At 49.1% G+C, this 12,259-nt stretch overlaps 1 protein-coding gene across 4 annotated transcripts in view; it reads left to right on the top strand.

The window, feature by feature from the left end:
• EML1 (EMAP like 1) overlaps window positions 1-12,259 on the top strand; it is a 173,562-nt gene that overhangs the window by 45,627 nt on the left and 115,676 nt on the right. For 2 of the 4 annotated variants that reach the window (XM_045073589.1, XM_045073598.1), the window contains exon 1: window positions 4,174-4,396. The exons of the other annotated variants lie outside the window; for them this stretch is intronic. In XM_045073589.1, the coding sequence (XP_044929524.1) occupies window positions 4,189-4,396 (208 nt within the window). In that variant the 5' untranslated portion in view covers window positions 4,174-4,188. Of the gene's footprint in view, window positions 1-4,173; window positions 4,397-12,259 lie in introns of those variants that run through there. 4 annotated transcript variants of the gene reach the window in all.

A 12,259-nucleotide genomic window follows, 5' to 3' on the forward strand; every position in this document is an offset into this window, starting at 1 on the left:
TCTAGGGACCTCGTGTAAATGTAATCACTTAGTATATGTCTCTTTGTGACTGGCTTCTTTCCCTTAACATAAGGTCCTCAAGGTTCATCTACATTGTAGCAGGTGTCAAAGTCTCCTTTCTTTGTATCTTATTTATTTTCAAAAAAAATTTATTTATTTACTTATTTGAGAGAGAGCACGCACACGAGTTGGGGACAGGCAGAGGGAGAGAATCGAAAGCAGACTCCGAACTGAGCCAAATGTGGGGCTTGATCTCATGACCCTGGACCAAAATCAAGAAGTCAAGAGTTAGACACTCGAGCGACTTAGCCACCCAGCCTAATTCCTCTGGGTACAGACGCAGAAGTAGACTTCCTACTTCATTCTTTAAAGTGCACATATGAGGGATGCCGGGGTGGCTCAGTGGGTTAAAGCCTCTGCCTTCGGCTCAGGTCATGATCCCAGGGTCCTGGGATCGAGTCCCGCATCGGGCTCCTTGCTCCGCAGGAAATGTGCTTCTCTCGCTGCCTCTGCCTGCCTCTCTGCCTGCTTGTGTGTACTCACTTGCTCTCTCTCGCTCTCTGGCAAATAAATAAAATCTAAAAAAAAAAAAAAAAAGTGCACCTATGACTCTTTACATCGACGACACACTGCAACTTGCAGTCTGGAAAGTACTGTGTTCTGTGGCTGTGTTCCCAGCCCCAAGCACGGTGCCCAGAACTGTACCAACTATTTCTGGAGAAACATTGAATTAAACAATAGGTACACAAGCTACTTTTCTGGGTAATTTTAAAAATTACTTCCCCACGAATAGAGGCTACAGAGCTCCTATTTTCCTTTCTCTTTTTTCATGTCCTGTACAATATGCTGCTATTAATGCCACTGAATGCTGTGGTTAAGTTGTCCTGGAGAGGGTACGTCACTTATCACAGTGACAACAGTTCTTGGTCTTGAGCCATAAATGATCTCAAAGTGACAGGGAATAACAATCTGTTAAAATGTTTGGGCACAAAAATCACACATCATTAATTAAGCGTTCAGAGATTTTTTTTTTTGGACTTTCCCCATGGATCTTTTTCAATGCTGTGTAGATTATACCTAATTGACTTAATATGCATATCCTTGTAATTATACTAAATTTTGCTTTTTTTTTTTTAGAGTGAGCTTTTGCCATTGTGGGAAAAACATAGCCGTTAAGTATTCTAGATTAAGAGTGTAATAATGATCTTTATCATCTGAAAAGCAAGTGGACTGAGTTCTTCACTGTTGTTTGTAATTTTGCTTTAGCGGAAGTAAGCTCTTCTACGAAAATCTCTAGCTCAATTTCTCTCCTGCCCTGCTTCTGAATTTTCTTTGTTCTTAACTCGTCTTAGCTGTGGTCCAGTAGCATTCCTTGAACACGATAAATCAAGAATATTAACATTCTTAAGAAGAGCCATGTTTTAATCATTTATTCATAATTATCCTTTCCTTTCCAATGTGAAGAATGCTGCAGTCAGCTTTCATGTCAATTATCTGCTGTATTCTCATGCACAAAACTGCAAAGTGGAGTGGAGGGGCTATTAGGACTGGGTTTGAAGTGGGGAGTGTGGGAAACGAGAAGACAGACCAGAGCAAAGATCAAAGTGCACCTGTGTTCATCCCTGTGCTTCCAAAGCCCCTTCTCTATAGCACCTGCCTGACTTTTTATTTAATATTTTATTTATTTATTTGATAGAGAGAGAGAGACACAACAAGAGAGTCAACAAAAGCAGGGGGAGTGGGAGAGGGAGAAGCAGGCTTCCCATTGAGCAGGGAGCCTGATGTTGGGCTCCATCCCTGGACCCTGGGGGCATGACCTGTGTCAAGGGCATAAAGACTGAGCCATCCAGGTGCCCCCTACCTCTTGCTTCAGAGACGAGGAGGTTTCATCTGTGCTGGGCGGTGGCAGGGGTGGCTTTATGTGACCCCTCTGCCTCCCCAGCCCTCTGGAGTTGGCCTGAATTTCCTTTCCCTGCCAAAGTTCTCAAATGTGCACCCACGTATGCTCTCCGTTTGATGACCAGCCGCCCGGCTCCCCCCCCACCCCATGGCTCACCAAGATGCTCCAGGCCATCCGGCAAGCCCTCTGCTACCGGATACAAGGGCCCTTGCCCAGCCCTGTCCTCCGTGACCTGTCCTGCAGAGAGTCCTGTGAAAATACCCACCCGTCTGCTACTTTCTGTGCTCCCAGTTTGATGAGACTATCTGCCATGCGAGCTTCCGGCCTCTCTTTCCAACTCCTCTGAACTTTCTCTCCTCCCAACCCAAGGCTCTGGCCAGCTTCGGTTGACCTACCACCTTCACCTTCAGAAAGCTGTTTTTTTTTTTTTAAACATTTTCTACTCGAATCCCATTCTTTCCTTGGGACGCCCTCTCCACTCTCCAAATTGCTTGGATCATTTCTAGCGGGAAGCGTGCTGTCTTCTATCGGTTTTCCTGCCTCTCCAGCTGTCTGTCCTATAGGAAGGTCCCTCTGACTGTGGAGGCGCTCAGGCCTCGCCAGGCCCTGGGCCTCCCCAGCTCCCGGCCCTGGCCCCCCGCTGTCCTGTCCGCACACAGACTCCTCTCTCTAAGCAGCTCCAGCCGCCTCTTGCCCCCACCTCCCTCCTCTGTCTGCCACCGGCTGCCTTCAGGTCCTCTGCAGGCCGGGGCCCATCCCACCTGGCTCGCCCCCACCGGTGCAATCTCATTTTTCACCTGTCTGCAATACAAGCTCTTCGTTCCTCCCAGAGCAGCCGTTTGGCTTGTCAGCAGACCCAGGATCACGAATGCCGGCTTCCCACTGTCCTTGGAGCTCTGGGCCACGCTCCACCCGACGCCTGCAGCCCTTCATGGTCCTACACACACTTTCCTCGTCAACGATCCCTCTTGTCCTCTGTGCCTGGTCTCCCTGACCAGGTCCAGGAGGTCTTCAACCTCCCTTCCGCCCACAGCTTGCGCTGCCGGTGGTGGCGAACCCACAAGCCAAACGTGCCACTTGCAGCCACAGAGCCCCGGCTCTGAGCCCGGTGAGGCCCGCTCGCACTCCTGACGGTAACATTTTACTCATGTCACCCACGGGGTGTTCAGGCCCTGCCGGCGAATACCTACGACTTGAAACCATTCAGGCATGTAGGTGAATTAGAACCTGTGAGCGAGTCACGTGTAGTTAGGGGGCGGAAGTGAATTGTCCCCGTCGTGGAACCAGGAGCACAAATGCTGGCAGTGTCTTCTGCGCCCTCCGGCCCGAGGGTCACTGGTGAACGTGTTCTTCTCCCCACTTCCCAGCACCCGGACTTCAGGCGGAGCGTGGTGGAGCTCCGGTCGTTAAGGCAGTGCGTGTGTGCGCGCGTGGGCGCGTGTGAGGTGCGTGTGCGCGCGTGTGTGTGCGTGTGTGTGCGTGTGCGCGCGTGCTGGAAAAGTTACAGAAGGCTGGTCCGGGGTCTCCCCCGATCCGTAATTTCGTCGGAACTCTGTCTTCCCGAGGCAGTGCACGGGCCGTCCGCGGCTCCCGGAGCCGGTTAACAAGTGTGTAATGTGACAAATCTGTGCCGCGGGGGCCGATCAAGGGGAAGGAGCGGAGCAGATGTCGTGGCTCCTGCCCAGGCCGCCCAGACTCTGCGGCCCGCGGGAGCTGAGCCGCGGCCCTCCCCGCCCTCGAGCAGAGCGCCGAGCGGAGCCCGCGCCCGGGGTCACCCCTCCCTCGGGGCCGGGCGCGCCGCGGCGGGGGACCTGTGGGGAGAGGGGCGCGCCGCGCCGGGGGACGTGGCCCGGAGTGGAGCGGCTCCGGGCGCGAATCGCGGCCCAGGTTTGGTCCTGGAGCCGCAGGCGAGCGCGCGGACGGGGCCTCCGGGGAGCGCGGGCCTCGGCGCCCGCAGGGGAGGGCTCCCCCGGCCGGGGCGGCGCCCGGCTCCCTCCGCGCCCGCCCCGCCGCTCCCTTTGTCCCCGTGGCCCCCGCGGCCCTCCCTCCGGGGGCGCCCCAGCCGTGCGAGGAGGCGGGGCCCGGCGGCAACGCCCCCGCAGGCCCCCCGCGCGCCGGGACCCCGGCGGGCCGGCCGCGTCCCCAGCTCCCGGCCCCCGGCCCCGCCCCGCCGCCCCGCCGAGGCCGCCCCCTGGCGGGCAGCGCGGGCAGCGCCGGCGTCAGGCCCGCGCGGCGGCCGCGGCGGCGGCGGCGGCGGCGGCGGCGGCGGCGGCGGGCCCGGGGTTGCCATGGTAACCGGCCGCGGCCGCCGCCACAGCAGGGCCGGCCCCAGCGCCAGCGCCGGCCGCGGCTCGGCTCGGCTCAGTGTGGGGGTGAGCGGCGGCGGCGCGGCCGGGCCGGGGGAGCGGGCGCGGCCCGGCGGCCTCAGCATGGAGGACGGCTTCTCGAGCTACAGCAGCCTGTACGACACGTCCTCGCTGCTCCAGTTCTGCAACGGTGAGGGGCGGCGGCCGCGGGGGCGCGGGGCGGGGGGCGGCGGGCCGGGCCGCGGGGCGAGGCCGGGGCGGGAGGCCGCGCAAAGTTGCGGCGGAGGCGCGCGGTTCCCGCCGCCGCGGGCGCATTGTGCAGGCCCGCGGGCCGCGCCTGGCTCGCCCCCGCCGCCCGCGCCCCGCCGGCCCCGCGTCCGCGCCCGGCCCGCCCGGGGACCCGCGGGGCCAGCGCACGGGGCCGGGCGGCGCGTGGGGAGGCCGGGCCGCCGCGGGCGCGGGGACGTGTTGCTCGCGGCTGCCGGACTCGGGTCCGCCCGCGAGGCTCCGCGGGAGGAGCTCGGGGAAGAAATCCCCGGGAAGCGGGACCTCCTCGGAGACCGGCGCCGGGTCGGGGGCGGCTGGACCCTCGCGAGCCGTTCGAGCTCCTTTGGTGCAGTCGCCCCGGTGCAGCGCAGCGCGCGGGCGGAGTGAACCTGGCTGGAAAGTGCTCGCACTGTTTTGTTGACGGGATGCTAGATTTTGTTGCATTTTTTTTTTTTTAACAGGAAGGAAACAGTCTTAACTGGCAATGTGGCATCTTTTACAAAATGTAAAATCCTACGTGCTTGAAAGATTTTAGTCTCCCTGGCAGGGTGGAAAAAGATTTTCACATCACGCAGCATATTTTAGGAGAACACGATGTATGATAATTCATGATCAAAAGTTAACCAGGTTTTTTTCTTTTTTTCCTACGTTGGGTTTACTGCTTGATCAGTGGGTCCCAAAAGTTTGTTAAAGGAGAAACAATGTGTATTTTACAGAATTCGCCTGTAGTGCGATCGGAATGATTTAGAATTCTAGGTGCATTGACGACTTGAGCAATTTATTTTGCAATCGTGATTGTGATTTAGGGGAACTTTTCCAGCTCTTTGACACCTGTTTGCAAATAGGAGGTATTTGCTGGAGCCATAAAGATGACTGTGTGGATTTTTCCCTCCATGATGATATTTTGACCTCGGGTGGAATTGATCGTTATCTTTTTCATGGAAGAATTTTTCTGATAGTTTCAGCAGTGATTAATTTTCATGTTAAGCACATGCAGGCCTTCATTAACTTAGTAATGCTCTCTTCAGTGGAATTAAAGGAAGTTTTGACTCTCCAGATATACCAACAGTTTCCCAGAGCAGAGCCCCTGTGTTTTTGGTCTTCTGAAGATGTTGAGGCACACATGGTTCTCCATGGGCCACTGGAATCCCTTACAGTTTAGAGTTATGGGAGCATTTGGTTCTCCCATACGCTGAATACAGTTCCCAATTAAATTTTGAATGGTTTCCTTAAATGACCTACAATCCATCCTATCTGAATTACTATTTTTGGTGTAAAGGCAGTACAGCCTCTCAAGCGTTTATGAGAGAATTCTCCTTATGTTAGTTGTGAAAGGCATGTGGCTGAAAAATTATATTAAATGAATTTCAGGCATGAAGGATTTTAAAAAATTAATATGTGGGCATATATGTTGACAGTTTGATTTAGGTTATGCAGATGAACCTAGGTATTTTTATTTGAGCAGTTGTTAGGGAGCCTGGTTATTTCATTCCTAAAAAGCACTTCATTCCTCAAGTAGACCTACACATCTGTTCCTGACTATTTGGGTTTTCTGCCTTTTCTTGTTAATTGCTGGTTTAGAGAGATTGGTAACATAGCTTCCTGCTAATGAGGCCTAGAAGAAGGTAACGGTCAGCCCTTCTGTATTGTATGGGTAACAGTTGAAGAAAAATCACTTTCAAATAGCTAGAATCAAACCATAAGATCACTTCCTAACACAGTTGAATGAATCATAGCTGTTGAATTTCTTTTCTCAGAAAGTTCTCAGCTCTGTTTTTATTATGTTTTGGTTACCATATGAATAAACTTTACAGCAAGAGTAGTTTATGGGACAGAATGGGCGTTAACTAATGATGTCGCCAGCAACAGATGTTTTCATGTGAAATTATTCATTTCAAGAGGCTTCCATTAAGGAAAAGTATAAATGAATACAATTTAGCTAATTACTGTGATGATTCCATTAAGGCAGCGGATCAAGGAAACACCGTTTCACCAAGAATGAAACTAAACATGTGCGTATTTCATTAGCTGCACTGAGAAAAAAAATTTTTTCTTTTTAAATTAGAGATTTACATGACAATGGCCCAGCTGACAACAGCGTAATATGTGGACTCCTCCATTTTCATATGTTGATGAAACCTCATGCTTCCGATATAATGACAGCCGCTAAGAAGCCATAGTTCTAGGTCAGCCTCAGCAACTACAACCCATGCTTATTAGCTGGATGACTGTCCCAGCGTCCTCCGGGAGATAAAGATGAAAACGAATGTCTATCGGAACGAGAAGGAAAACTTTGTTCAAATGAATGCACTCCTAGTCTTCCTCTCTTCCTTTTTTCCTATGCTCTGTCTCCTATCTAATTTGCAGTGGATTTTCAGTGTAAAGTCAGGGGGTGTCTAGCCTTCCCCCAAAGACCGGTCACTCTCATCTTTCAGATATTGGCGCCCTCATTGTAGGAGGAAACTCATGCAGCATTTTTTTTCTCCGAAGTATTTAGAACTCTGCTCAAGGAGCGAGAAACCACAAACTTCTTTTATTGCTCCAAGAAAAACCACCGTTGTTGAAAAGTGAAGGAAAGTTATCATTTATACGCCAATTCATGATTTGGGAAATACTTACCATTCTTTTCTCCATATTTCTTCAAAGCCTCCCTGTGCGGTAAATCATAGTATGTATGAGAAAACTGAAGCTCAGAGAGATTTGGGGATGTGGTACCCGGGAGGCCCTGGGGGTTAAGGGTCCGACTCTTGATTTCGGCTCAGGTCATGATTTCAGGGTTGTGACATGGAGAGGGCAGGCTCTGCACTCAGCAGGAAGTTTGCTTCTCTCCTCCCTCTCCCTCTGCCCTGCCCCCCTAAAATAAATTAATAAATCTTAAAAAACAGAGAGAGACATTTGGTGACTCTCGAAGGCTGCATGACCAGTGAGGCTTGGACGCCAGTCTGAATCTTTCCGTTTGTTTGTTTCAGTAACATCTTTGTTGAGATGATATTAACATCCCATAAAAATTCACCCTTTTTAAGTGTACAATTAAGTGGTTTTCAATATACTGACCAAACTGTATCAGCATCACTGATACCTAATTTTAGAACATTTTCACCACGCCAAAAAGAAGCCTGGGTAGCAGTTCCTACCATTTCCGCATCACTGTAGACCCTCATGACTGCTAATCTGCTTCTGGTCTCTGTCGGTTCTGGATGTTTTCACGTAAATGGAATCATGCTAATAGTTGACCTTTGCATTGGGCTACTTTCACTAAGCATCATGTTTTAAGGTTTGCCCAAATTTGTAGCACATGTCAGTACTTTGTTCCTTTTTATGGCCAAATAATATTCTGTTTTGTGGATATACCACATTTTATGTATCCATTCTCCTGTCCATGAGCATTTGGATTGTTTCCACTTTTTTAAAACTATTCTGAATAATGATCCTATGAACATTCACATACAAGCTTTTATGTGTAGACATATGATTTCATCTTTCTTGGGTAGGTACCTAGGAGCAGAATTGCTGGGTCATGTGGTTAAGTCTGGCTTTTACTGTTTTGGGGAAACCAATCGGAACTTTTTGAAATCTAAATATCATCCTCTTTTTACATTACACCCTTGGATTAAACAACAAGGAGTTGAGCTGGATCAAAGAAGGAAAGAAGTGGGAGCAAAGTATAAAATGTTGCCATTTCACTTATGTGAGTCACTTTGGATACTTTTCTTCAATTAGAGCTCACCAGAAGGGGTCTGCACTCACCCTTGCTCAGATGCAGTAGGTTAGAAGAATCTCGGTGTTTGAGGGGACTTAACAGACATTTCATCTTGTGGTTTCCTTTCTTCAGACTTTGAGCTGTTTCTTCAAAGTACCACTTACCCAGGAACCCAAATGTCAAGCAGATGAACATGGAGCTGCTTTAGTTGAAGTAGGAAGAGGACAGCAGGCTGGCCCTCCGATCCAGGCCACCCATCCCTCCAGGGCCTGGAATCTCTGGTGTATGTGAGAATGCTCCAAATGTTATTCAGTCTCTGCTTGAGCAGTTCCAAGGGACTGGAAACTCACTATCTCTCCATGCAGGCCATCACTTCTATGGATAGTTCAGGTGTTTGGTTCCTGTGTGCACTCAAAATTTGGCCCAAGTTCTGCCTCTTGGGTCCAGAGAATAGGTTTAATCTCTTTTCCATATACCAAGTTGTTACATGTTTGAAAACAATTATGATAGCTCTTTCTGAAGTCTTCTCCTAACTAAACATTACCTTTGGAAAAAAGTAATTCCTTATAAGATACAGTTTTAGGCTCTTAATCATTTTGGATTGCCTGATCTACATGTGTTTCTTTAAAAGGTCCATGGACCTTTTAAAATTGGACACAACTGAATGTGGTATTCCAGACACGGTTTTTAAACAGAGCAGAATAGAGCAGGATATTTCACCTCCCTTATTTTAAAGTTTATACTTCCTGTAATGCAGCCTAAGATGATATTAGCCTTTTTGCTTGTCACTTCACATTGTTACTGCTTACTGATTTTCACTTAAAACTCTTATCTTTTTTATATGTATGATGGATAAGTCCTTAATTTTCTTACTTTTACCTTTCTTTTTTGAGGGGGAGTTTCTTCCAGAAGACAGAGCCCTGTCAATTTATAATACAATGTAATCTGGGTGGTGATGCTGTAAATAATCATGGTGCTCATATAAAATACTTCTGCGCTATCATAATGTGGAAATTGGTCACCGTCTTAAAGGGTTATGATTCTGGATAGCAGCCTTTTCTCCATCTTCCTTTGGAAGGTGTCTTGAGAGACTATCAAATTCCTTCTGAAGCCTACACAGAGTTTAACGATCCATTCGTTCCCTGATCTATCATCATCTTTTGAGCTACTGCTATTTATTTTTTCTAGTTTTGAAGTGGAAAATCTTTTAAATTTCTAGGGACTTATATTTTTGAAAATTCAGAATAATTTATTTAAAATCTTGAATATCTTTTGGCATCTGTAACACATGACTTCCTCCTAACTAGGATTAGGTTGGGCTTTTCACGTGGGCACATAGTTGGGTATACAACAGGATCAAGGAGCTCCTGTGAGGAAATCATCTGAACTCAAAACTAGGAAGTATTTTCAAACCTCTTCTGCATTCCTGTGTGGTGACCGGGCACTGACTTGGGCTTTCTGTGATAGCAAAATCAAAAGAAAATGCTTTCATGGAAAGTGCAAAGCAAGCCCCCGTGCTAAGTAAGAATTTCTTCTTGATACATGTGGTACTCTGCCCGGCAAGGAATTTATTTTATAGCCAAACCACAAGCATTTATGGCGTTATAAACAAAACCGGGCATTTTGGAGGAAAATTCACAAAACCGTGTTTAAAAAATAACCATTAGCTGGTTATTGTTAATTTCTGAGATAGCGTAAGCCTTTTCATATATTCTCTTAAGAAATAAACACTTTGGTTGAGTGGACGGTAGATAAGGACAGAGAAAGAACATCTTGCTTTCTAGTGTTACAGTCTATTCAGGCCATAAAACCAGTAGCGTGAAAAACTTCATCAAGGTGGCATTGAAAATTCTACATTAAAGCATTGTTTTTATTAGTTGGGACTTGAAATAAATGGTATTTGTGCTACTAAAAATCTTTCAGGGAAAATATTTTTATTCATCTTTAAAATCCTAGCTTATTATTAGAGGATTTCTAATAGTAGCAAAATGTTTTAAATGCCAGCAGAGAGACACCTGGGTGGCTCAGTGGGTTAAATGTCTGCCTTCGGCTCAGGTCATGATCCCAGGGAGTCTGGGAACGAGCCCCGCATTGGACCAGCTCAGCATCAGACAGATTCCCTGCTCAGCGGGGAGCCTGCTTCTCCCTCTCCCTCTGCCTGTTTCTCTGCCTGCTTGTGATCTCTCTTCTTTCTCTGTGTCACATCAATAAGATCTTTTAAAAAATGCCAACAGAAACATTAGTAATCAAAAAAACTATGTTGTAAACTCTAAATGCTGTGTAATATGAATCAATACAGCTCCTGCCCCCAGAAGCTTGGTGAATTTCTCACTAGATGTTTGACACCTGCATTTACTCTTCTGGAAGCAACGTAATTGTTTGAGTGCTGTCCTGGCCTGGGAGTGTCCTGGGGTCTGAGTGGCCACAGGTGCCATCCTCTTTGGCTTATTGTAAAGAAAAAGCTGTTTGAAAGAGTTTATCTTTCTTTAAAGTCCTACTTTTTAAATGAAGAGTTAGGTAGGCGCACTTCCAATTTTGTTTCCTCTACAGCTGTATATTTATTGGAAAATGCTCTTGGTGTGGAAAACCATATGTTTGCAGAACACTTAGTTGTGTCTTAAAATGCAGTATTTATTCTGCCAGCTTTCTGGAAAAGATCTGAACTCTCTGGACTTAGTAAACTACCCTAGATTTCCCTGAGAATTGTCCTGGACTTTTCTCTGCTACATCCTTCCGTCTCAGTGGGCCCTGTGGGTTCTGCTCCCCCAGCGTCCGACAACCCAGCCCTTCTGCTCAGTTCAGAGGCTCATCTCTTCTCGGCTGGGTTTTTGTCTGTGTTTTTGAAAATGGCCCCAAACTAGTCTTTCTGCCTGCAGTCTCAGCCCCCTTCAGCGTGTTCCTTTTTTATTAAACAAGTAGAATATTCACGGTGCTCGTTATTTCAGTGATGGAAGGGGGTTCTGGAGGATGGACATGGTCAGTGTGGCCCTTGCCTTCCGGAACCCTGCACTGCTCATTGGGATCTAGACATTCCTTGCTTTCTTCTGATGAGTGACGTGATGAGCCTCGGGATGGACGGTCCTAAGTATCAGGGACCGTGTAGAGTGTTGCCGGGGACAGGACTCGAGGGATGTGCCTTGGGATTTCTTTCCGGGGAGGGTGGAAGTTAAACCCTGCAAGGGGGTGGGGAGAGGGTGGGGTCGGGGGAAGAGCCGTCCAGACCAGGGAAAGCGATGAGCAAGTGGACGGTGGGAGCACCTTTTGGAAACGGAAAGGTCTCATAGGGGGAAAGAGCAAGGAGTGGATTGAAATGAAGCTGGGAGTGTCCTGTGGGGCTTCTGGGCCACACTTGGGGTTTCTCAGCCGCATTAAGGCATTTGGTCTTATTCTGAGGAGCAGAGAGAAGGTGGCAGAGGATTTTGAGGCCAGGGAGTGAGGTGGCCAGATCCTCAGGGATGTTTGAAAGAGGGGTCCCCCTTGCAGCGTGGGGGGTAGGCCAGGAGGGGCGGGAGGGTGGAGGCGGGAGTCCGTGGAGTGAAGCCAGGGGACAGTGATGGGGATTTCCACTTGAGGGGTGCCGAGGGCCCGCCTCACCAGGACTGGTGTCGTCCAAGGCAGGGAGAGGAGGGAGTCAGGCTTCTGGCTCACCAGAGTGACGGCCACTTGCCGAGAAAAAGGAGCTAGAAGGATGCGCAGGCAGATGACTGTTCCGCTGTGGCTTGCGGATGTGAGGGCCTGTGGAACATGCCAGCTGAAGGGCCGAATGGGCTGTGGGGTCTAGAGCCAGGGAGAAGTCTGGAGCAGGAGTAAAAAATTCGTGGGGCGCCTCGGTGGCTCAGTGGATTAAGCCGCTGCCTTCGGGTCAGGTCATGATCTCAGGGTCCTGGGATCGAGCCCCGCATCCGGCTCTCTGCTCAGCGGGGCGCCTGCTTCCCCCTCTGTCTCTGCCTGCCTCTCTGCCTACTTGTGATCGCTCTCTCTGTCAAATAAAATAAATAAAATCTTTAAAAAAAAAAAATTCGAGAGCCATCAGTAGGTAGTAGCCGAATCCATGGCACAGATGAGCTCACCTAAGGAGAACGGTGA

The sequence above is a fragment of the Mustela putorius genome, unplaced genomic scaffold, assembly GCF_011764305.1.
Source record: "Mustela putorius furo isolate JIRA1106 unplaced genomic scaffold, ASM1176430v1.1 tig00000129_pilon_pilon_pilon, whole genome shotgun sequence".
Lineage (NCBI taxonomy): Eukaryota > Metazoa > Chordata > Mammalia > Carnivora > Mustelidae > Mustela > Mustela putorius.